This window comes from Vombatus ursinus, unplaced genomic scaffold, assembly GCF_900497805.2.
Source record: "Vombatus ursinus unplaced genomic scaffold, bare-nosed wombat genome assembly UNPS02014852.1, whole genome shotgun sequence".
NCBI classification, from domain to species: Eukaryota; Metazoa; Chordata; class Mammalia; order Diprotodontia; family Vombatidae; genus Vombatus; species Vombatus ursinus.
This window is the reverse complement of record NW_020954630.1, coordinates 1,636,153-1,662,182: the sequence shown is the minus strand read 5'-3', so window position 1 is coordinate 1,662,182 and position 26,030 is coordinate 1,636,153. Positions and strand designations below refer to the sequence as shown.

The window sequence follows — 26,030 nt, the reverse complement described above, 5'->3', positions numbered from 1 at the left end:
ATACCCATAGCAGTCAAAATATGTACATCTGAGAGAGTTGCAGTGCAGTGGGGCTAAGTTACTTCCTATAGTTACAGAGCTATGATAGATTTAGGCCTAGAATTCACATTTCCCACCTCAAAATCCACTTTTTTTGTTTTGTTTTGCATTAAGAGCCTACCAAAGCTGATCTTTTAAATAAAAACCTCCTATTATGTGCAAAATTTGCACTGTATTAGATGTTGGATAGAGAAAAATTACTCATCTGCTTTGGGCCCACTTCGACCTTTTTTCATGTACTAAGCCTCAACGAGTCAGCCTGGGATCAACCTAAAAAGTTTCCTCTAGCACAATGACCCTAAGAAGTCGGGAGGAATGTTCCTGAGGTTCACCTTTCTATATTTTCTTAGCCTCCATGGCTAGACCTATCCTATTTCTCTTGCTATCTGACACCTAGGTCTTCATCTGGACGAGCACTCCTCCCCACCCTTGTATTATAGATCTTCCTGTTCCTGCCTGATTTGACCACTCCAACTAGCCTGTCTAGCCTTACCTAATTCTTAGCTCCCCATTTCCATGTGGATCTGCCTCCCTCGTCCTACCTGGTTTGGCTCTCTTCCACGTAGTGTGACTCGGGTTTCCCTTTCTCCATTAGGCTGGGATGTCCCTCTCCTGACTGGCCGCAGCCTCCCTCTCTTGCCTGACCTTCAGCCTGGAAGCCCTGTCAGGCCGGAATTCGCTGCCTTTTTGCTCTGTGTCAACTCTATTGCAGGGAGTCGCGAGGAGGGGGAAGGGTAAAAAGCGCCGCCGATTCTGTGCCTGAAAGCTGGGGGAAGGTGAGCAGAGTCATCTGCAATTAGCGGATAATTAGCGCCGCTGACCCTTGGGGCTCATCAGCGCTCGCAGGGCCGGCCCCCAGCAATCAGCCGGGGCAGGTCGAGAGTGTCAGGCCCAGGAATGAATAGGGCTCATCAGCGGCGGGAGCCAGGGAGCCAATCAGGGAAATTAATAGCAGAAGAGGGAGGAAGAGAGAGGGAGAAGGAGAGACAGAGACTGAGACTGGAGAGACAGAGGCAGAGATACACAGAGATAGAGGGAAGCTGGGAGAAAAATAGAGGGAGACAGCACAAAGACAGGGGTTGGAAGAAGATTGGGAATGAGGCAGAAAAAGAGATGGAGGTAAAGAACCTGGTAAATAGGACCGAGAGGGAGAGTGGCAGAAAAAAACTAGGAAAGAAGGATGTGGATAAAGACACATAGAAAGGGAGGAAAGGAACATCTGTAAGAGTGAAAGAGACGGACCACTGAACATATTTTAGGCACTCAGATACAATACATACAAAAGGAGAGAGAAAGAAAGAGGAAAAGAGGGTGGAGAGAGAGAGAGAGAGAGAGAGAGAGGAGAGAAAAGACGTGAGAGAAGTTCCAAATAGATGAGAGATTGAGGGAGGAGGGGAAGAAATGATTGGGAGAAAGACAAGAAATGATAAAGGGAGGAAGGAGGAAGGCTGAGGAGTAGAGAGAATGAGAGATCGAAGGAGAGAGGAATGTGTGTGTGGGTGTGTGTGTGTGTGTGTAACTATTTAACTAGCACTCTAACTGGGAGGGCCCTCTCTCCTCTCCCGTCAAGCATCTATCTTTCTACCCTCATTTTCTAGTCTAGTCGAGGAGGGGAAAAGGGTGTGTAGCAGAAATGAAAGGGGGAACTGTAACTTGCCAGAAGAGGGCATAGGGGAGCGGGTCTCTGTCCCTTGTGACCTCACCTAGGACTCTGGATACTCTTATCACCACTCTATGCACATGATGGGGGATCAGAAAGTCCTGGGGGGCAAGCCCATGAGAAGAGGAGTGAAAGGCGTTCCGACGAGACAGGAACTGGTTGGCAGGAACTTGAGTTTGGGTTGTGGGGTCATCTGTCTCACAACCTATATCCTGCTTGGCCCCTCCAGTCCGGTTCCAGGCCCACCTCGCTCTTTGCTGTATCCTTGGTACAGAATATATCCTGTCTGCCTCGGTATCCCACTTTCTATTCCTATCCCACTCCTCATTCGGCCTTCGCCCCCAGCCTCTCCTTCGGAGATTTCAGCCCTACCTCTCGAGTCCCCATCTCACTCTTCATGCAGTACCCTGGCCTACCCTTCTATCTAGTTCCCTCCACCCCACCCCCTCTGCCCTTCACTTGGCCCCCCCTTCGCGCCCCCTAGCGGAGCCCCCGGGGGCCCGCGTGGGGGCGGGGGGGGGGGGGAACCGTCACAGCAGCTGCCGCCGCCTTCTCGTCCGCCGCAAACTTTCACAAAGCGGCGGTGTCCGGCCTCATCAATCTCCATTAATAATAGTTGGTTGGGCCGCGGGGGGGCGGGATGGGGGGAGGGCGGGCAGGCGGGGGTCCCGGGGGCCGGGCCGACCGAGAGGCTGGGAACAGGCTCTGCGGAGTGATCGGGGGAGCCGGGCGGCGGCGGGCGGGCTGGCGGGCGGAGGGAGGAAGTGAAGCGTAATTTGAGGAAGATGGATGAGTCCGGAGGGCGACACCCCCAGCCCGCACGCCCGCCCCCCTCCCTCCTTATGAGAGCTAGCGAGCGGCGGCGCCCGAGCCACACTGCGCTGAGCCCGCTCCCCGCAGCCACCTCCGGCCCAGAAGAGGAGGGAGGGAGGGAGGGGAGGGAGGGATCCCGCCCGCCCGCCCGCCCCGCGCGGGGCGCAGGAGCCTGGGGGCGCCGGGCGCGGGAGCTACGCCCCAGGCGGGCGTAGCAAGCAGAGGTGGGGCCCCGAGCTAGGGCGCACGGCGCTGCCCGAGTTAGCGGCGGCGGCGGGCTGCCCGGGGGCGCCTTAGGTGGCCTCAGCTCCGGGCGCGATGCAGAGACCCGGAGGCGGCAGCGGGGCTGGGGGCAGCGGCGGGGGCAGCGGTGGGAGCCAGGGCACCGCCTTCTCCATCGACTCTCTCATCGGGCCGCCCCCGCCGCGCTCGGGCCACTTGCTGTACACTGGCTACCCCATGTTCATGCCCTATCGACCGCTGGTCCTGCCTCAGGCTCTGGCCCCCGCGCCCCTGCCCGCAGGCCTCCCGCCACTCGCACCGCTTGCCTCCTTCGCTGGCCGTCTCACTAACACCTTCTGCGCCGGGCTGGGCCAAGCCGTGCCATCCATGGTGGCGCTCACCACCGCACTGCCCAGCTTCGCGGAACCCCCCGACGCCTTCTACGGTCCCCCGGAGCTGGCTGCCTCCCGCAACAATTCGGAGCCCAGCGGCCGGCGTCCAGAGAGCGGGCTGGAGCCCGATGAGCTGCCGCCGACCAGAGAGAAAGTAGCAGAGCCCCCCCCCACCGCCTCCTCCGCCAGCGCCGCACTTCTCCGAGACTTTCCCAAGTCTGACGGGTAAGGTCTCCGGGCCGGCCCATGCACCGCCAGACATGTGGCAAGCCTGGATGGGCACCCCAGACCCTGACCCCAGGTTCCTGCCTTGGGCCCCAAATTAGCCAAGTTCCTTATAACCGGTCCTCCCGTCTTCACTCCCACAGACAAACTCTCTAATCCCCAGATGACAGCTCCTGTAACAGCCCCGACGTCCATCCCCTCACCTTTCCTTCCCCTAGAAGCGGCTTCCCGGCTGCCTGCCAGCCCCTTCCTTCCCGGGCCTGACCTGGAGCTCAGCCCCGCCCCAACCCAACCCTCTTTTCCTCCATTCACCTCCCCCCCACCCCGGTCCCCCACCCCACCCCAATCTCCGGAATAGAGTAGCTTAAGTGGAGGGTTTCGCTGGTCCATGGTGGGAAGCCAAGGAAAAGATCGGGGTGTGTGGGCATCGTTCGAACTCGAGCCCTTAGGGGGAGGGGTTTGGGGGAAATTTGGGAACAGCGGTTTCAGGGTTTCGGGGTGTGGCTGGGATTGACCCAGAGAAGGCAGCTCCTTGGGGTGGAGAAGTGAAAGGAGAGACCCGGGAAGGTGCCGATTGTTGCGATTGAAGCCCGAGATTGCCCCGCCTTGCGGAGCGGGAAGCAGATGAGGCTGGGCTCGACTACCCGCGAGGCCAGTGGGATGGGGCTGGACTGGGCTCGGCGGGAGGGACCGGCTGAGCTTGAATCAAGCAATGCCGATCGGGGCTCGGAAGGGTTGTGAGGTCAGGGGTTTGGAACTGTTGAGAATCTAAATTAGATATTGGAGTGATGCTCAGCGAGCTTGGGTCAGCCTCGGAGCATAGAGATTATGAGGTCCACCACCAAGGGCTCAGAACGCAACGGGCGCCCCTCCGGGTGTGGTACGAACCCCTACCCAGTCTCCACCATCCTCTGGCCCTGCGCTGTCTCCTCGACTTTTCTCCCAGTCTACCTTCCACCAACCCAGAGCTTGGAACTGAGAGCTGGGGGCCAGGGAACCAGATTTCGGGGAGTAGATTAGAGGGTTGGTAGAACAGGGAACGTGAGAATTCTCCCCCCTTGCTCACCCTCCACGAAGACACCCTCTGCTCTCCCGGCTTTTCCAGCAGGAGCACATGAAGGGATGGTACTGCATTCCTTCTGGCTGGGAGAGGGACAAGGTACACGGCTCTCAGTGCCTGGGAACTCAGGGCAGTGTTGTTGGGCCTTCAACTTTCTGGTAGTGGGACTGGGGGAGGGGGCAGTGTCAAGTAGAGGAGCTGCGTACTAGGCGAAGGGAAGTTATAGTGGGGCGGGGGGGGGACTAGGGGGGGGGGGGGGGAGTGTCGAAGAGCTGAGCAGACTTGAAGTGGTGGACAGTGGGGACTGGAGAAGTCACAGAACAGTCGTGGGGTGGGGGCAGGGAAATAGCAGGATCGCCCAAGGGATGATGAGATGCCTCGGAAGAAATGAAACTAAATGAAGTCAGAGGTAAAGGAGTGAAACTGCCCAGGCAAGAAAGGTACAGGCTTGAATCGGTGGAACAGCAAGATCAGAGAGAGTCCAGTCTAGCCGGGCTGAGGGCAATACACCAGAAGAAAGTCAGCAACTCCTTTCTCTTCTCTACCCAGCCCTCCTCCCCTTTGCTCCGTTTGTTTCCTCTCTCAGTGTCTGGTTGCAGTCAGTCCCATCTGTTGTCAGAAAAGAGCCCAAATCACAGATTAAAGTCGGAACCAGGGCTAGAGGGAAGGCAGGGGAAGGGAGGGAGGGCTGGGTAGAAATAAGTGAAATTGCTATTGGAATTATGGCGGCAAATTGGAGAGGAGAATATTTTAGGATTGGCGGGAAGGAGAGGTTTCTGCAAATATTTCAAAGGGATTTTTGTACCGGATAAAGGAGAAGGAGAAGCAGGACTTCTATAAAAATATTGGACAAAAAAGCATCCAGTTCGGGAATTGATGGTCAAAAGAGAAATGTTTATGCTGGGAGAATGGGGAGAGAAGGAAAGGGGAGGGAGAAAATTCCCACACTGGAAGTAGCATGAGGAAGAGGAGTACTGGGGTGATGTAAACATGAGACTTCTGTCCAGAGCTGTGAACGGTGTGTGCACGATGGAAGGGAAAAGAGTATTGTATCGGGAGGAGTGAGGAAGGTGGGGAACTCCTACTGAGGTGGACAGGAAGAAGTTGCTTCTATAGGGAACATTTCAGGAGAATGATGGACATAACTCCGAATGGGGAATGATGGATGTCAGTGGTTTGCTCTGGGACTGCTGGAGGAGAGTAGCTTGTCTTGCAGGTGAGCAGAACAGAGGTTTCAGTGAGAATGTGGAAAGATAAGCAGGATGAATCAGGAGGTTTTTTTCCCCCTCTGATTGAAGAAGGAGCATTTTCATGACTGATGGGAGAGAAAGAGTAGAAAAGGGACTTCGTGTGGGGAGTGAAGGGGCTTGAGGTCTGTGCTGTGTGTGGATGTGGGGGGGGAGACAGGACTGGGAATGCTGGGAGAAAGGTCAGTATTGGGAGACAATAGAAGTTGAATTTGCTGAGAAAAGAGATTTCTGTACTTGAAGTGATCTCAGAGCAAAGATTGACTTGGGAATGATGGAATGGAAAGTCCTGTACTAGGAGAAGGGGAGTGTAGTGGATCTGGATCAGCAGTGATGGGAAGATGGGCCAATATTGGGGGAAGTGAGTGAGAGATCTTGTAGGTGGAGATGCTGGGAAGCAGAGAGTTTGCTGGGAGTGGTAGGAGACAGCACTTTTTCAACTAGGAGTGATGGAGAAGAGCAGAAATGTTATGGGATTTGTCTGGGTGAGGAAAACAATTGTACTGGGAGGAATAAAGGAAGACATCGCTGTACCAGAAGTAATGGAGTAAAGCATGTACTGAGGGGGGTGGATTGAAAAGAATTCCATCTTCGGAGAAGAGAATGAAGGGGGTGACTGTGGAGAGGACTTGGTGCTTTGATCTCTGCCCCACTGCCCCCAATTCAAAACTCTCCCTTATCACTCTCAGTACAAAGCCATGGGAAAGAGAGAGAGGCTGGGTAGTGGTAAAGACAAAGCTCTGTTGTGGGAACGATGGAGGGAGCTCTGTACTGGGATGGATGGAGGGTCCTCAGTGTACCAGGAGTGATGAGGAGGGAGCTCTGAGAAACAGTTGTATTGGTGGTGGTGTAAAAGGCTGTGTATGTGGCTATGAGAAATATCTCTGTAATTAAATGAACATCTATTAAGTACCTCCTATGTGCAAGGCAATGTGCCAGGTTCTAGGGATGCAATGATGACAAATGACCCAGTCCTCTTCCTTAATGATTCACAATCTAGTAGGGCAGGGGAAAAAGACGTTCACAAAGAAGTATGATAAAAGTTAGAATGTGATCAATGTATAGGAAAGGTCACATAGAGAGGCACCAGAGATTTGGGGCGGGGGAGGATCAGGTAAAGTTTCATGAAGGAGTTGGCACCTGCAAGTGATAGAAGAGGACTTTGTAGTGTGAATGTCATGATAGAAATCTCCATAGTAGAAGTGATGGGGGAGAGAATGGCATATTGGGAGAAATGGTGCAGAGATTCCACTTGGAGCAAAGTAGAGGAGAACTTTATATTGCAAATGATTGGGTAGATAACCCTATCCAAGGAGTGATGGGGACAGATCTCCTGAGAGCAATAAGATAAAAACTGAGTGATATGGTGGGGAGGAGGGAATTGATGTACTAGAAGTAATGGGAGAGAGAGAGAGGTCAGTACTGTGAGAGATGGAAAGAGAAGCACTTGTTCTTGGAGTGATGGAGAGAAAAGCGCTAAGGATTGGAAGATAGAGAGTGAGAGATGATAATGGAAATAACATAGGAGGCATCAACATAGTGGAAATCATTGAGCAGAAAGGTAAACTCGAAGTAGTTTGGTGAAGAGAGATCTGACTATACAGGGAATGATGGGGAATATAGCTGTGCTGGGACTGATGAGGAACATGCCTTCTTATTGAAAATAATGGAAGACAGGGGACATACATCAGGAAACCAGATGACTTTGGGGGGGGAGCATGTTGTTTACATTCGGCGAGCTCCGAGATCTACACCACACTGAGCTGTGTAGTCAGAGGGCATTTTAGATGACCACCAATTGATTCACTGTTTGGGCATCAATTGTGACTATCAGAACATGACTTTTAGTTATCAGAGAGAAACAGAGAATGCTAAAGCGATATGAAATCAGCCAAAGAATTCTGTTGGTAGTACTGAAGACTAACGCTTTCCTGGGAATGATATTGATCAGAGAATCCTTCCCAGGGGGCTTCAGAAAGGAGCCCTTTCAGCATTGAACAGTGGTAGAAAACTCTCCCTCTGAGGGTGATGGGAAAGTGAAAGCCCAGATAGCATGATATAAGTCAGGAGTTCTTAACCTGGGGTCCATGAATTCCCAAGGTGTCCATGGTTATATTTCAGAGGGTCATTGAATTTAGATGGAAAAAATTACCACGTTTATTTCTACTAACCTCTAACTGAAATTTAGCATTTCCCTCAGTGATTTAAAAACGTTATTCTGAGAAGGGGTACATAAGCTTCACCAGATTGCCAAAGAGGTCTGTGACAGACACAAAGAGTTAAGAACTCTTGCTATAACAGAAATACCTCGGTTCTGGTCCTAACTCTGCTACTAGCTGGCTATGTGATCTTGGGCAAATCATATAACCTCTCTGGGACTAGTTTCCTCATCTTTATAAAACAAGAGAGAGGAGACTGGATGATTTCTAAGTTCCCTTCCAGATCCATAGACTAAAATGGATCTATGCCTTTGAAATTAAAAAAAAATATATATGCCTTTGAAATAGTTTGGGGAAAATATTTTGTATTGGGAATGCCCGGAAGGAGAATATTAAGAATAATGAAGTTCAATATTGTGGAAAGAGTGCTCGGCTTGGAAATAGGGAATGTGAACTCAAGTCTCATCTTTGACATTTACTTATTGTGTGATCATGGGCAAATCACTTGCCATTTTTGAGCCTCAGTTTCCTCATCTCTAAAATGGGGATAAGAACACTTGTAGTGCTTGCCTCATAGAATACTGTGATGATTATTTGAGATGATGTATGTAAAGCTCTTGGGAATCCCAAAAGCTCTATATACATGTCAGCTATTATTAATAATGAAGTAGAGGCTTCAGTGGTGGTTTTGCAGTGAAAGAACTATTTGAGAGGACAGAGGGATGAGGAAGAGAGCTCCTTCCTTAGCAAAGGGGAAAGAAGTCCTATATACCAGAAGGAATAAGGAAGTTCAAGCTCTGCTACTGGTGGGAGTAGAGGAGAGATCTCTGAATAAAGAATGATTTAGCTCTACTAGGAATGGAGGCAGAAATATGTAGAGAAGAAACTGGGAAGAGGATGACAGAGAATGTGCTTGTATTCAAAGTGGAAAGCATGAGTGGTCTTTGCTGGTTTCAATGGGAGAGGAGGCAATATAGATAGAGAGGGGAGAAAATATATACTAAATGTAGTGTGTGTGTGGGAAGGTTCCCTCTGGAAGTTATGGGATGGAATTACATAATAGAAGCAGAGACAATTTGCTATGAAAGTGAATGGAGTTGGATGTGGTGGTACACACCTATAATCTCTACTGCTGGGGAAGCTGAGGCTAGTGGATAGCTTGAGTTCAAGAGTTCAAGGGTTCTGAACTTTTTGTTGTTGTGTTTTTCAGTCATGTCTAATTGTGACTCCATTTGTTTTGTTTTGTTTTGTTTTGTTTTTGGCAAAGATACTGGAGTGGTTTGCTATTTCCTTCTCTTCATCTACAGATGAAGAAATGGAGGCAAACAGAGTTCAGTGACTTGCCCAGGGTCACACAGCTAGTGAAGCCATATTTGAATTCAGGAAGATGAGTCTTCCTGATTCCTGGCCTGGCACTCTATTTATTGTGCCACCTAGGTGCCCCTATAGGACTAAAAGCCCAGGAGGTGTCCAAAATAAGTCTGATATCAAAATGGCAAGCCCTCAGGGCCAGGGGTCACCAGGCTTCCTAAGGAGGGGTGAACTATCCCAGATCAGTAATGGATTGGGTCAAAGGTTCTATGGCAATCAGCAATGAGATCAGATCTACAAATAGCACTGCAGTTCCAGGCTAGGCAAGATAGGGAGACTCAGTCAAAGAAGGAAAGAAGGGAAGGAGGGAGGAAGGGAGGGAGGGAAGATGGGAGGAAAGGAGAAAGGAAGGGAGGAAAGGAGAAAAGGAAGGAAGGAAGGAAAGGAAGAAGGAAGGAGGGAGGGAGGAAAAATAGGAGGAAGGAAGGAAAGAAGGAAGGGAGGGAGGAAAGAAGGAAGGGAGGGAGGAAAGAAGGAAGGGTGAGAAGAAGGGAGGAAAGGTGGGAGGGAGAAGAGAAGGAAGAAAAAGAAAGAAAGAAGGAAGGAAAGAAAGCAAGAGGCTAAGAGAGAACAGAAGTATTTGTGTTCAGACTGAAGTATGATTCATTGAATATGCAAAAATATTAAGAGATAGGTGCTTATTAATAAACTTTAACATATTGAATAAATTAAAGGCAAATCACTTCACTGGTCTGGACCTCAGTTTCTTCATATGTAAACTTAGAGAATTAGAGTAGGTTAGCACTAAGATCCTTTCAGCTAGCTCCAAATCCTATGATCCTCTGTTTATTGAATGTAACAGAAGGGAAGGTAATATGGTTTGCTACGGGTATTTTGTCTCTTTTTTCCTTTCACAAAGTTTTATCAAATAGGTGGATGTATGGAGGAGATGAGATAAGTGTAATGATGGAAAGGTACTAGGAATATTGGGTTAAAGAGATCCCTGTCCTGGGAGCCATAAGGGAGAGGATTTTGAATTGGGAGTTGTTAGGGAGCAATTAAGCTTAATAAGTGATAGGAGGAAAAGACTAAACCAATAACTATTGGGAGGACAGAAAGCTCTGTGGGAGAAATTGAAAGGAGAGAGAGCTCTTATCTGGAAGCAGTGGCAACATTTTAGTACTCTGGGAGGGAGGGAATGGAAATTAGACTGGAAGTGATGGGAAAGGCAGACCTTTGTACTTCTAGTGATGAGGAACAAGGTCAGGAATAACAGTGATGGGGAGAGAATTCCATATTAGAAGGAGAAAATGAATGAGAGCTTCATTTTCTTCTCATTGTAGCTAGAAATATGATCATGTTTGAAGTCAGGAATTAAGAGTAATTTGGCAAGACTGATGTGCTAGGAGTAGTTAGGAGAAGAGGTACTCATAGCGGGAGTGGCAGAAGATTGACTTAGATTGGGAGCTCAGGAAAGAATGTCATAGTGGGAGGAATGAAGAAGACCCAGCCACCTTGGTACTGAGTGAGTAGATGCCTCTAGGTAGGCAAAATCCAGCATGGACTACCCTGCCTGTTATTTTTACCTCTCACTAACAGAGAGAATGCTGGGCCTAGTCTGGGGTGCCCAGATGCCACCATCATTGCTGCTATTCTATAATAGTAATTATAGTAGCCACAATCACAACAATAATAATAGCTACATCTTTATGGTGCTTTAGCTTTTGTAGAGTACTTTACATAGGCTATGTCATTTGGTCCTCACAACAACTCTGTGAGGTAGGTGCTATTATTATCCCCATTTTACAGATGAGAGAATGTGGGAGGGAGGCTGAGAAAAGTTAAGTGGCCACATTAAGCTTCTGGGGCTAATAGGTGCTGTGTCTTCTTTCTTCTCACCCCATCCTTTATTTTCTACACCAAGATGTGAATAAATCTCTTTATCCCTTAGCTCAACCAAGACAGGCTTGGGGGTAGGGGGGGGGGGTGGGGAGGCTTTCCAAAGAAGCTTTACTGGATGAATAAGGGAAAAGGAAAATAAGAGAAAAAACAAACAACTAAACATAGATATGACGGGACCAATTAACTACCTGCTGAATTTCAGCATAATAAAATAGCAATAATAATAATAATAGCTAGCATTTATTTAGTGCTTTAGGGTTTGGAAAGGACTAGAATATATTATCTCATTTGATCCTTACAACAACTCACCCTGTGAGTTAGATGCTGTTATCACCCCCATTTTACAGATGAAGAAACTGAGGTTGTGAGAGGTTAAGTGACTAGTCTACGGTCACACAACTGGTCAGTATGCGAGGCAGGATTCAAGTTCACGTCTTCCTGACTCCAAGCCCAGTGCTCTATCAACTGTGCCACTGAGCTGTAGTAAATAGATAGAGAGACATATAGACACATTCCCATCTGTGGTGTTTCACTTGTGGAAGATGTCTTGTGCAACGTCCAAATAGGAGAAGGATTCCCAATTGATTGTGAGACTTTCCAGATGTTCCTTTTCCAGGATGACATCTCTCTCACTGATCACATTGAACATGGGAATGCTACAGAGCCCCCTCAGTGAAATCCACAGTCACTTAAAAATGACCTAGCAATTTACACTGAAAAATCCAAGTGGCTGGATTTGACAGCAGAGAAAGCTTGTCTGAAAACAGCTAGTCTCATGAAAACGACCAACAGAACTTAAAAGGGCAGATTGCCTCTCATTTCTAGTCTAAACCTTAGCTGAGTTGAGTATTGTCTTGAGTAAATGTGATAATGCCCTCTCTTGTGTGAAATATTGCTCCCCTGGTCTTAGGGGTAGCTGGGTGGTGCAGTGGATAGAATGCTGGGCCTGGAGCTAGAAAGACCCGAGTTTAAATCCAGTCTGATATAGTTTTCATGAACAGGCTGTATACATGGTATAGTGGAACGAGCGTTACACTTGGAGTGCGGGGAGGTTCTCAGTTCAGATTCTGACTTCAGTGCTTCTTAGCTATGTGGCAATTTCAATCAAACTGCTCTGGACCTCAGTTTCCTCATTTGTAAAATGGGAGTAATAATATGTGCCCTACCTCACAGAGCTGTTATGAGGAAGGTGAACCTTATTTAAAATGCTATTGAAACAAGTTATTATTATTATTATTATTTTGGTTAGGCAATGGGGTTAAGTGACTTGCCCAAGGTCTCACAGCTAGTGTTATGTGTCTGAGTGTGGATTTGAACTCAGGTCCTCCTGAGTCCAGGGCTGGCGCTTTATCCACTGTGCCACCTAGCTGCTCCCAAAACAAGTTATTATTAAGGATGGTTCTGTCCTTAGGGGAAACTCAGATTCATCACCTTCTGCTCTAACTAGCACTGACTCCTAATTTAGCTCCATGGCCTCTTTTGGAGGCTGCCATCATTCTCGGTTTACCTCCAACATGATTGCTTCTTGCGCCCCCCCAAACCAGCTCTATTTCCTTTCCCATTCCAAGACTCAGAGCCTCCTGGAGGACCTTTCACTAAATCTCAGCTTCTGGTCTTGGGATAGAGGGGGTTCTCAGCCCATTGGCAGAACTAAGGGGATGGGCAGACCTTGGGCCCAATAAACATTCACCTCTGTCCTAGCCCAGTTTATTCTGTCTGTTTGGTGACTCCAGCTCAGGTGCCCTCAAGGAAGATGCTTTCTAGAATCCCACAGTATCACCAGGACTTCACACATACTGTCCAGTGATAACACCAGCTAGTAAGAAAAAGGTTACTTTGTTATAGACTGGAGATGGGGAAAAAAGCTGTGCTGTCAGAGATGGAGGAGAGGAAAGTTGGAGTGATCTGTTAAGAAATTCTGCAGTAGGGGCAGCTAGGTGGCGCAGTGGATAGAGCACCAGCCCTGAAGTCATGAGGTCCTGAGTTCAAATGCAGCCTCAGATCAAACACTTGACACTTACTAGCTGTGTGACCTTGGGCAAGTCACTTAACCCCAATTGCCTAAAAAAAAAAAAAAGAAAGAAAGAAATTCTGCAGTAGATGTGCGGGGTATGAGACTCTGTCCAGTGAGTGATGGAGAATGGAACAATGGGCAGAGGAATCTGGGTCATGAGGACGGAGAGTGATAGGGGGTAATGGGAGACAGATCACTTCCCTGTGAATCTCAGAAGAGAGACAGTGAGAGATGGAGAGAAGGAGGAGGAGTAGAGGAAATAGCTTTGTGCTTGGAGTGAGGGGAGAAAAGAACTAGAAGAGTTATTAATATACTGGAATGGATGGGAAGGAAGAAGTTCTCCCCTGAAATGGATGGGGGAAAAAACTAATTTGTGAATGACGGAGAGAGCTCTATAGCTAGTTGGGTGAACTTGGACAAATCATTTCCCCTCTCTGGGCCTCAGTTTCTGTATCTGTAAAATAAAGGAGATGATCTCTAAGGTAGCTTTAACATTCTAGGATTCTACCTTGATTAGCAAGCTCTCCAGAGACAAATTTCTTGAACAAAGTTGTCCCATGTCTGGGATGGAGAAAGTTGACAAATGGGGTGTTATGGAAAGAGAACAGGCTTTAGAGTTGTTCAGAGAAGTTGCTTTCAAATCTCTACTCCTTTGCCTACTATCTGTGGGACCTTGGATAAGTCACTTCTCTCAGTCTCATTTTTCTCATTTGTAAAATGAGGGGTTTGGGCTGAATGATCTCAACATTGCTTCCAGTTTTAAATCCCACAAGTCCTGGTCTTGGTGCTGGATTGGGAGGAGCAGTAATACTATTAGAATTAAATTTGGTTCAATAAAAATTAAGTGCCTACTATGAGCCAGGGCTAATGCTACAAAGACCGAAATGAATGGAGCTTTGGTTATTTGGCAGGATATGTGCACAGATAAGTAAATCCTAATATCCATGTCATACAAAAGAACTTCAGAAGGGAAAGAATATTAATAAACTGGGGAAATAAAGAAATATCTTGTGAAGGAGATGGCCCCAGGCTTCCTCAACTGAGATGGGCCCCTAGTACCATGCTTCACATGGGCCCCTCATTCTGTGTGCTTTCATAGAACTGAGCTATCTAGCATCCCTAGAGAGAGAAGAGAATCTCACAGGGGGTTGATAAGGCTCTGGGGGTGAAGCTACAGGATCTCCTTCTTCAACTGGAAGAGAAGCACCTAATACCTTCTTGACCTATGATTAAGAGAAAATCCTTGCTTTGATTCATTCAATAACATTTATCGATCACCTACACTGTATGGGGGGGGGGTAGGGGGTGGGGTGGGGTAGGGGGGAACAGATACATGGAGCTTACTAATAACCTCGAAAGATTCTCTCTGAGAATGATCCTTATGCTTTGTTTATTTCCATCACAGGTAGTGAAATTTCCAACAATATATCATTAGAATATAGCCTTTTCAGTTCCAGAGACCTTATACCATTCTGGAATTAGATGGAGCATGATGGTTGAGAGAGTTTTTTAAAAATTGCTAATTATAAAGAAGAGAGGACTCTACTGGTAATAAAAAGGATGGTTCTTACTAACAATAATACTGGAGAAATCTCAGGTTGATAGAGACAGGGATGGCCCCAGGAAAAACTATATGCTGGGCCTGGAGTCAGGAGGACCTGAGTTCAAATCCAGCCTCAGATACTTACTAGCTATGTGACCCTGGGCAAATCGCTTAACCCCAATTCCCTCTTTAAAAAAAAAGAAAGAAAAGAAAAACTATAAAGTAGGCACAGTTAGGCCTGGATCTGCTCCACCTCTGCCTCTCTCCCCACTTTTGGCCTCATCTCTACCCTGAGTGGGCATCGCCTTCCTTATGCTCTTTGGGTAATACCTTAGAAAAGACAAGTATCCTTTTGGAGTTACTCAAATTCCAAAACTAGCTCCCCTTCTCTTTTCCTTTCCTCAAATCAAAAGTCTCCTTCCCCAGCCCCATGCTAGATTTTTAATAGGTTTTCAGAGCCAAGCAAGTTGATTAAACTCATTCACACTAAAATATGAAAGACTAATAGTCCTCCCAAGGTTATTTGCATTTTTAAGAGGAAAGGTTCATCACACAGTCTGAAGTTAAGTTAGATCTGTGATTCCTTTGGGTTCACAAAATAAAGCAAGGAATTTCAGATAGAGTTGAGGAGAGATTTTACTATCTCCCGTTACTATTAGATGAACATTTTAATTTCTAGTTGCACCAAAAAGGATGAAAGAGACAACTATATACCATACTATTGGTGTTAGCAGGGAAAAAAGCACCATACTGGGCCTGCTGGAGAGAGTTGTCCTGGGAGTGATTAGGAGAGACATTAATACAGTGTGAGCCATTCAGTGGAGAGAGCTCTGTAATGAGGAGAAGGAAGGAGAACAACCAAGATGGGACAGAGAGTTCTATAGATAAATGATGAGAAGAGAGCTCTTTATTGGAATGAATGTGTGAGTGTGGGTGGGGAGGGGAGGAGAGAAGTTTAAACTGGTTATTATGGAGGTGAAAGGTCCATGTTGCAAATGGTGGATTTAAAACTTCTTTACAGAATCCTGGGGAAAGATGTCTTTATGGCACATCCAGCAAAAGAAAGCATTGTTATGAGCACTGATGAGGGAGAGACAGAGACAGAGAGAGAGAGGAGAAAGAGAGAGAGAGAAGAGACAGAGAGAGAGAGGAGAGACAGAGAGAGACAGAGAAGAGAGACAGAGAAAGAGAAAAGAGAGAGGAGAGAGAGAGAGAGAGAGAGAGAGAGAGAGAGAGAGAGAGAGGACTGGGGGACTGCAAATGAAGGAGAAAGCAGCTCTGTACTTGGTGTGAGGAGGAAGAAAACTTGTATTGAAAGAAATGGAGTGATGAGATTGAATAGTATACACACATAGGATCAGACTCTTAGAGCTGAAACAGCTAGCACTAAGAAGCATCTGCTCTCCTGTCTCTCATTCTGCAGGTGGAGAAAAAAGCCTGGCAAGTGAAGGAATTTTCCCAAAGTCAAAGTCACACTATTTATAAATGCAAAGTTGGGGGCAGCTAGGTAGCAAAGTGGATAGAGCACCAGCCCTGGAGTCAAGAGGACCTGAGTTCAAATCTGGCCTCAGACACATAATATTTACTAGTTGTGTGACCCTGGGCAAATCACTTAACCCCAATTGCCTAAAAAAAAAAAGTGCAAAGGTGGACCTGGAACCCGAGTTCTCTAAAGACAGAATTTGTCCTGCCAATTGTGCTGCTTCTTTTCCTTAGAATAGTAAGAAGCGTTGAGAGAAACCATATCTGCATGGGAGATTGATGATCTTGGAGGTATGGGACTTGAGGTCGAATCCTGGCTCTGTCATTTTGTCTTTAAATTCTCTGAGCCTCAGTTTCTTCCTCTGTGATATGAGGGGGTGGAACTTGGTGACTGTAAGAGTCCTTTGAATTTTAGGTCTATGTTCCAATGATCATAGAATGAGGTCATCCAATGATGGGAGAGTTAACTAGCACATAGAAAATGAAGTTTCTGAAATAAGAAAGTTCAGTGAGGTCCCTTAGTGGAAGTGATAACAATGTTTTCTCTGGGAAAGACAAGGGAGATAAGGAGGTTCAAGTTGGGATATATGAGGAGATTGGATTGTCGGTGCTGAAATTTCTGGAAGAACCTGAGTTTTTACTGAAAGTGATAAGGGGATTCTGGGAGAAGAGGCTTTGTTTTGAGAATAATGGGAGGGAACATGGTCCAGTGGAAAAGGCACAGAAGAAGAGCTCAGGAGACCTAGTCCTTTCACGAAGCTGTGCAATTTAGACAAGTCCCTTAACTTTCCTGTGCCTCAGTTTCTTTATCTTACAAGTGGGAATAATACTAGCTGTTCTACTTACTTTATGGAGTTGCTTTCAGGGCTGCTGCAGGCAGTATGGTATAGAAGGATGAACACTGATCAGATTCAAATTGAAGTCTTACTACTTAATAGCTGTGTGAGCTTGGGCAAGTCATTGAAATGGTTTAGGCCTCACTTTTCTTGTAGTGACAGCTATAAGGATAGATGCTGGGACTTTGATAGGAGGCCAGGAATGGGAAAATGGGGAAGAAAGATCCAGGTAAACTCTGACAACCAGAAAAATGAGGTGGTGGGGGGGGGCTAGGGTTTAACCAGACAGCCTCTAACATCCTTTCCAGTTCTAACCTTGTGAACAAAATGAGATAATAATTAAGAAGGAATTCAAGGAAAAAGGGAAATACAATAGAAAGAAGGATTTTGATATAGTAGATAGAGCTGGCCTATGGGTCAGGAAGATCTGAGTTCAAACTCCACCCCAGACATATACTGGATATGTGGACCTGATGAAGTTACATAATCTTTCCATGCCCCAAGCAACTCTTTAATACTTAAAAATCACAGAGCAGTGTCAATCTACATTGATAGGAGTTTCCTCAACTGGAGTTGCCATTGCCAATGAAATCAGAGGTCTGAACAAGAAACACTCTCTTTAAGTCAATGGACTCAAATTTAGAGGCTATCTCTAAAGTGCTAGCATTATAGAAATATTACATTTTCTGAATAGGTATTATGGAATAGAAAGAGCTCCTCTGGATGGGAAGTACTTGGGGGGCATCTAGGAGAAGAGGGGGCTCTATACACATGGGGGAGGGGACACAAGGAGACAAGATTTTGAACTGGAAATAATGGAGAGAAAACTTGCTATATTGACTCAGAGGGTAAAGCCCATCACTGGGAGACCCAAAAAGAGTAATGGACAGGATGAAGAAAGATCTCCGTGCTGTACCTAAAATTGATGGGAGTGAGTGACATGGAAATATGGGCATGATGGTGAGAAGAGAATTACATCCTGGAAGGGAGTAAATGATAGGAGAAAATGCTCTTTAGTGAGTAGAACAGGGAAAGAAGTCTATCCTAGGAATGATATGAAAGCAAAAATTCTGAATGGGCAATGAAGGAGGATGAGCTATTCATTATGAATGATGGTTGCAGCCATTTTTGTTGTTGTTTTTGGTACTGGTATTGATGAGGAAGGAAATTTGAATGAAGAGGCTCATTCACTATAATAAGAGGGAAGAAGAGAGAATCTTTCTCTGGGAGTGAGGGGGGAGTTAGAGGGCAGTGTCCTTGGGAATAATGGGCGAAAATTTGAGAACAAGAGGAAGGAATCCTTTCTGCCACTGCTAGGAAAGACTGTACACTAAGTCCAGGTCTGGAAGATTTGGGTTGGGGAGTGATAGGCAGATGTCATGGGGGCCAGAGCTATAATACAGGCGGGCAATGAGGGGCAGTACAGGGGATGAGTTCCAGGCACTGGGAATGTAAGGTGATTCTCTCCCGTCTCAGTGGTTCCCCACTTATGCAGCACAAGTCCATCATCTCATATGGCCAGAGCTGTGGGATGCCTCCACATCAGATCATGTCAGGCAATTGTCCTCTGTTCTGCTGGAGATCACCTACTACGGATTCCTTGGCCCTTGGTTACCCTCTCAGCCTGACCTCACTCATTGATAAGAAGAGGTCTCTTTGTACCTCTGAAGCTGCTTTTCCTTCCCCCTGCCTCCTCCCCAGTTGTAGCCAGCTGAGCAGACCTCGATGTGATGGGAGCATCTCTCCCCAGTACTTGGGGAAAATGAAGTAGAGTCATCTTTTTTTGCCAAGAACCCCACAGAAAACTTGGATCTGGATTCACACTTTGTACTTCACAGGGCATGGCCTCTTGGTGTCAGGAGAGCAACATCTAGCAGAAGTTCAGCTGAACACTGGACATGACTTCAGTAACAATCCAGACCTACACTCATCCCCTTCTCACCTGATAATTGGACTTCTCTTTCCTAATATGCAGTCCATAGGATTCATCTACAGGAAGCAAGCTTGCGCTCAACATATTGTCTTTCTACCAGCATCTTCATGTACCAAGGATGGTGTACCTCTTACAACCCAATCTCATTCTAGGACTGGGCTGGAGACAGGTAGCTCAGTTCTAAACATTCTACCAACCAGGAATTCAACAAGGAACAAACTGGAACTTAGACATTCCAGGCCAATATCTTGAGGGCTTCCAAACCTAACCAAATATTCCTCCATAAACAGTACCAATAAAATTCGGGGAACCCTGGTGTGATCTCACCAACCCTAAGACATTTTACCCAGGTGGCAGTTGAAGGATCACCTTCATTCCTATCTTTCACAAGATCCTGCTTCTTTTTGTTTGGAAAAAGAGTCAACTTGGGGCAGCTAGGTGGTGCAGTGGATACAGCACCAGCCCTGAAGTCAGGAGGACCTGAGTTCAAATCTGGCCTCAGACCAAACACTTGACACTTACTAGCTGTGTGACCTTGGGCAAGTCACTTAGCCCCAACTGCCTAAGCAAAAAAAAAGAAAAAGAGTCAACTCAGACCTTGGTTGATGTCATCAGATCTCAGTCTGCACATCTGTGAGGAAGAAAACATCACTTCCCAACCTCTAATCAGTGACCTAGGTTGCCATATCAGGATGACAATGATTCTCAGAGGCATGGATCCCCCCTTCCCAATTCCTATTCTAATAGGAACTCAGAAGACAACATCTTGGAAAGAAAACATGGAACTCCTATGAGCTCATGTGGAACAGCCTGAGTGGCTAAGATTTCCTTCCCCCTCTACTCTGAGACCTGAAGGCCATCTCCAGTTGTTCTGATCTATATCTCACCAATGGATCCAGCTGGCTCCAGAGGTGAAAGTGAGGATGGTGACTTTGCACGGCCCTCCCTCCTTTAAATCCAATTTCTTGCAAGTCATGGCATCACCTTCCTGATGTTATAGTCTTCTTGGAGAATGAAGGACAAACAATAACAAACAGCTCAGAGACCCACATAGCTCATTGTGGCAGAATGGAAAAAGCACTAGTCCTGGTACTGAAATCCTATTTCTGGTATTTCCTACTTGACCTTGGGCAGGTCGCAACCTTACTGAGCCTCATTTTTCTCAAACTGTAAAATGAAGGGGTAGACTATTTGGCCTTTGAGGTCCCTTCTAGACCTATCATTGATAATCTTAGGTCTGTAGGCAGCCATGACTACAACTTGCCTGTGGTCCAGGCTGCTCTGTGTGTGTGTGTGTGTGTGTGTGTGTGTGTGTGTGTGTGACTTCCAGGAAGTTCCTTACCTCTCTGAGACTACTCAGCCAATCAATCAACCAACAAATACTTATTAGGCACCTCCTGTATGTCAGGCAAAATGCTAAGCGATGGGTAATACAAGTACAAAAATAAGACAGACCTTGTCCTCAAGGGAGCTTACTTGCTATGGAGCAACCTGGGAAACAAGGAGAGAGAGGTTAGAACAAAATAAACCTGGGATTGGATGAGGAGCTGCATCTGGGAGAGGGAGAATGAACTCTTGGAGGCCAAAGGTTAGCAGGATACAATTCAGAGGTCACAAGAGGTATCCGTGAATGGAATAATAGAGGCTTCAGTTGTTTGGGGAATAGGAGCAGGCATTAATAAAGCACTCTTGCCCAGCCCATTGCCTGGTGTCAACAGAAAAGAACACTGGGAGTTAAGAGACCTGGGTTCTAGTTTTGGCTTTGCCAATGACTTGGATTTGTGATTTTAGGCAAATAATTTCATTTCTTTGAGCTTCTGTTAGTTTCCTCATCTGTAATATGGGTTTGGATTAGATGATCTCTACGGTCCTTTCTAGTCCTGACTTTCTATGATTTCACATTCCAATCATACCAGTATTATTTAGAAAAATAAAGTGTTACAAGATTTCCCCTGAACTAACTATTCCCCCAGATTTTGATCTGATCTCTTCATCCCATCTATCTATCCTTTTGATTCTCCCAAAACTCTTTCTCTCTTTTCCCAATCTTTAAGTCTGCTATTTTTCCTATTCCCTCCCACACAGCCCAGATTTTCATCATTGGCCCCTTCCCTGATATGTGCCTGCCTTCTCTCTGCTCTCTTCTCCCCGATCCCCCAGCCACCTTTCCTTACCTGTTCCATGACACCACACAATGATAATTTGTATTCTGAGTGTTCAGTCCAGCTTTGAGGACACAGAGAAACAAATATCCCCTCTGTTTCCTAGACTCAGATACAACAGTTAGCTGGGATTAGAGGTGGGTGGAATTCTCTTCTCAATCATCTTCAGTTTAGATTTATTGAGTATCCCCTCGGGTGCATGGAATGATACTAAGTGACTTCTCCCTGGAAGCCTTGAAATCCAGCCCCTGGGTCTTCAGCAGCTGGTTCTTCAGATATCATAGATGCAGTCTGGGGCTAGATCTGACAAGGTTTTTTGTTTGATTGGCTTTTTTTAAATATAGAAGCTAATGCTTACTTCTGTTTACACATTACAAACAAAAACAAACACCTGGGGAGGTGTACAACCCCTCTCTCCTTTTGATGGGGGTAAGATTGCACTAGGCTTTCACTACAGTACTTTTGTTTTATAATGTGGGTTGGTCAAGAAAATGAATGCAGGAGATGGCCAGAAGGGAAGGAGAGAGGAAATTGAAGAGGAGGGAGAAGATCAGAGATCTTAAGGAGGGGCAGGAAACTGAGGCAGCATGGCACAGAAGAGAGTGCTCAGTTTGTCATTTGCATTTGATATTGGTTCTGCCGCTTATATGAGCTTGGGAAAGTCACTTCAATCTAGACCTCTTTTCTCATTTGTAAAATAAGAGCATTGAAGTAGATGGTACTAAGATACCTTCCGGCTCTCTTTATGAAAGAAAATGAGGAAGAGACTAAAGTGAGAAGAAGCTGAAGCTGAAGCTGTTTATGGGGAATGTGAAAAGCCAGTACTACTAAGTCACTAAGTCACTTCATTGCTCTGAGCCTCAGTTTCCTCCTCTGTTAAGTGGAGGAGTTGAATTAGATGACCTCAAGGTCTCCAGTTCTCACATTACTGTCAGTCTATTGCTATGCCAGGTCTATGAAAAAGGGAGGTAATAGGGTGGAATAAAAGAAATAAATAGGAATCTTGGGGGCAGAGAGAAATGAGGATAGCATTGTAGTAAAGGAGAGAGCATAGGGTAAGGGATTGGGGTGGATATTGGGCCCAATATATATAAAAGTAAAGACTGAGGGCTAGAAAGATATGGTGTTGAGGGGAGTGAAAGTTCAATCCTGGCAGAGAATGAGCAACTTGGGATGATGGGAAGAATGGACATGGTTCTGTGTCCCCAGGAAGGATATAGGGAGGAAGAGAAAGCATCTGGTGTGGAAAGAGTTCTGGATCTGCACTCAAAAGAGATGGATTTGAATAATGGCTCTGTCACTTAGCTGTGTGACTAGAGACAAGTTACTCAACCTTTCTGGGCCTCAGTTATCTCATTCATAAGATTAGATTAAAGTAGATGATCTCTGAGGCATCTTTTTGCTCTGGGTCCCATCATCTCACGAGAAGAAATCAGCTTGTTGTTTTGTTTTGCTTTTTAGCTTATAGGTTTTAAGAAGTTAGGGCAGTCAGAGTTCTGTGGATCAGTAAAAATTTGTTGTGGACAATTGGTTGGAAATAACAGAACTAGGATTGATCTTTGAGGTCTGTTCAGCTCTAGGATTCTTTGATATGGACAGGGTGCCTCTGTCTTATTATAATATGGAAAACCTCTAGTGATGATTACCTGGCCTTCAACCCCAGATTTTGGATGGGATTCTATTATATATCCACATGCCTTCCCATTCCTCCTTCTCATAGTTATCTCTTTATTACTCAGTATAAGCCACTTCCTGGATTACCCAGGTGCCTTTGGTTTCTCTTCTGTCATTGTCTATTACCTGCCTTTTCACCATCTTTCTGTTCATTCATACTTCCAGAATAAGGTACTATAGAATAAGCAAGAGGAAATGTTTGGCTGAAATCTTCCCAAGTTGTAGGAAGTTCTGATAAAATCTTTGGTGAAAGATCAAACTAATTGTTAAAATAAAGTCTTAGAACCACATGTAGATTTAAAATGTCCATGTTCTTCTGTGAACAACTGGGAATCCATTAGGCTTTGCTTCCTTTTCACCAGGCCCCTTTCTCCCCCCTCCCCTGACCTCAGTCCAACCTCCTCTCTACCTCCTTCTCCTCCCTCTTTCCCTCTTTCTTTTCCCAGCTTACATGCCAGGTTCATGAAGGTCAAAACTAAACCTGAGCAGAAAAACAACTGTTCTGCTCGGCTTAGGAAGCAGGACAAGGAATGAGGGTATCTGGGAAGGAGAGAAGACATATTTCTCAGGGAAGGAGGGCAGGATTGGGACAATGGTTGGATTGGAAGAGGATGAAAATGGGGTCAAGTGGTTGAAAAAAGGAATAATTGTCCCTGTTCCAAACACTGAAACAAGGTGGTATGTGCCTAGATTCACCCTGGTCTGAATGGATGTCTCCCCAAGGAAAGAGCTCCCCAAAGATTGACAGGGAAGTGGTTACCTTTTGGGAGCATTTCTTGGCCCCTTCAGCTAGAGATGAATGACTCTTGGCCTTCCCTTGCCCTAGGCAGTAGATAGATTATTCCCCTCCTGTATAATTCAAAGACCTCTGAACTTTGAGTTAGAAGACCTAAGTTCTAGTTCCACGTCTAAGACTCAGGGTCTTCATTTATAAAAGGAGGATAGTAATACTTGTACTACCTATTACACAAGGTTGTGATGAAAATGAGGATGGATGTAAAGATCCACAAACTATAAACAGTGTCCTGTGAATGCAAGATGCTACTTGTTATCCTTAGTGAGAAGGGAGCTGTCCAGGAAAATGGAGTAGCAACCTTTGAGGCCTTTCAGTCCAGATCTGCCTACCCACCTTGCCAAGTGGAGTTGCCCCCGGTTAGATGACAGGAAAACGAGCCTAGCGAGAGGGCTTGTGCCTTGGAAGTCCAGGATTGGAGAGACAGCATGAACAGAAGGAGCTGGGTCCCTAGTGCCTCCTTTGGGGAAGAATTGGGAAGGGATATGCGTAGGGAGAGAGAATTGGGGTTGTGAGGGTGGGGAACTCAGGGGTTACACTTCCGGGGAAAGCCCTGGGCTGAGATTTTTTCTGCAACGCGTTGGCTTTTGCCCCTTCACACTTTGCCCTTATGAAATCTATGCTGGTTAATACCTCTTTCCCTATTTCTCTCTGTTCCTTCCCTCCCCTCCCCCTTGCCCCTTTCCTTCCTCCCTCTTTCTGTCCATCCGTCCGAACCTTGCCCCTTCCTGGCTGCCTGTACGTCTGTTGTCACCCCCTCTCCCCGCCCCCCCGACCCCCACCCTCCTCCAACCCTTCCCGGCTCCTTGTGTCTTCCCCACCCTGTCGGTTGATCTCCTGCTCCCCACAGCGGAGGGGAAGGTGTACAGCTCCGATGAGGAGAAGTTGGACGCACCGTCGGGGGAGACGGCTGGCAGCGAGCCCGAAGAAGAAGGCTCGGGCGGCGGCGACAGCGAGGACGACAGCTTCCTGGACAGTGCCACTGGGGGTGCGGCGGCCCTGCTAGGGCCCAAGCCCAAGCTCAAAGGAGGCCTAGGGCCCGGGACCCTGGACGGGCCTCCCGGGACCCCAGGGGCCTCGGCCCCCGGGGGCAAGAGCCGGCGGCGGCGCACGGCGTTCACCAGCGAGCAGCTGCTCGAACTGGAGAAGGAGTTCCACTGTAAGAAGTACCTGAGCCTGACGGAGCGCTCGCAGATCGCCCACGCTCTCAAGCTCAGCGAGGTGCAGGTCAAAATCTGGTTCCAGAATCGTCGGGCCAAGTGGAAGCGCATCAAGGCCGGTAACGTGAGCAGCCGCTCAGGGGAACCGGTCAGGAACCCCAAGATCGTGGTGCCCATTCCCGTGCACGTCAACAGGTTTGCCGTGCGCAGCCAGCACCAGCAGCTAGAGCAGGGCGCCCGCCCCTGAGGCTGCCCAGGGAGGGCCGACCATCCACACTCCCCGGTCTGCTCTGGAGGACCCTGACCCGAGGCTGCACCAGGGCGAGGATCCTGCTTTGGGTTCCAGGCGGCCGGGTGAGAAGCCGGCTGCGACGTGTGGGGACTCCGCCCACAGCCTACCCCCGGGGCACTCAAGGCTGGGGGTGGGTGGAACTGGTTAGGCATCTGCAGGGCCTGGGTTCCCAAAGCAGAGGAACAGTGACGCTAAGGACCCCAGGGGCGGGCGGGCCAAGATACCTAGCACCTGAAAAGGGCAAGAGCTCTAAGAATGGGGACTAGCTCTAAGCAGGGGTGGCCAGTGCTCCCCTGGACCATCCTGCCCAGCGGATTCTCCCAGCTATTTATTTTGTGTAAAGTGTACATATGGAGCAGTACGTGTGTATATGTCTTTATGTCCGCACCCCTGGGAGGGATGGGGGAACCCAGCCTTCAGCACTTCCATTAAGGGCAGCCCCAAGGCTAAATCTCTCAACTCCACAGCCACACCCTTTACGGAACCTTTTGATGGCCAGGAACCTCAAACACACCTACCTTCTCATCCTTTCCCAGGTGCGCTTCATCCCACCCTCATTCGCTACCCGCTGGCCCTTTATCCACCCACACTGGTCCCCTTGAGTTTGGATTCTTATTCTGGAGGAGTTAATGGGCTTGAGGGTAAAGGGTTCAGCTTCGCCCCCCTGGCCTAGATGGAGCTTTTGGACCCTTGAGTGGCTGGCGTGTGTGCGTGTCTGCGCATGCGCGTGCTTAGACCGCCCCAACTTGGTCAACTGCTTCAAGTGGAGGGGTTATCCAGTCCTGTGCGACTGGGGGTCTTGTCCATTGTACATTTGTGGTTTCTCCAATAAATTATTTTCTATGTAAAGGAGACAAGTAATTCTGTCCATTTCTACTGCTGGAAAACCCCAACTTTGGGTGGGGATCTCTGGATGGGTCATTCTTGGAACGCCTTTCCTCCACTCTCTTGGATAATTCAGCTGAACACTTCCCTCCACTATATGCATGCCCCTCATTCCAGAAGGGAGGATATAGCATGGCTAATCTGTACATGGTTTCAGAAGGGTGACTGGAGTACTTGGATAAGTGATTTGAGATGGCAAAAAAGGGACTTTGTAGTGTTAGGTGAA

General features: G+C 47.2%; 1 protein-coding gene across 1 annotated transcript; it reads left to right on the top strand.

The window, feature by feature from the left end:
- Positions 1–2,819: 2,819 nt before the first annotated feature.
- Positions 2,820–24,874, top strand: GBX1 (gastrulation brain homeobox 1). The gene is given in 3 exon segments (XM_027840919.1): positions 2,820–3,298; positions 3,300–3,351; positions 24,318–24,874. Coding segments are annotated over 3 exon segments (1,077 nt in total). The 5' UTR covers positions 2,820–2,830.
- Positions 24,875–26,030: the final 1,156 nt, after the last annotated feature.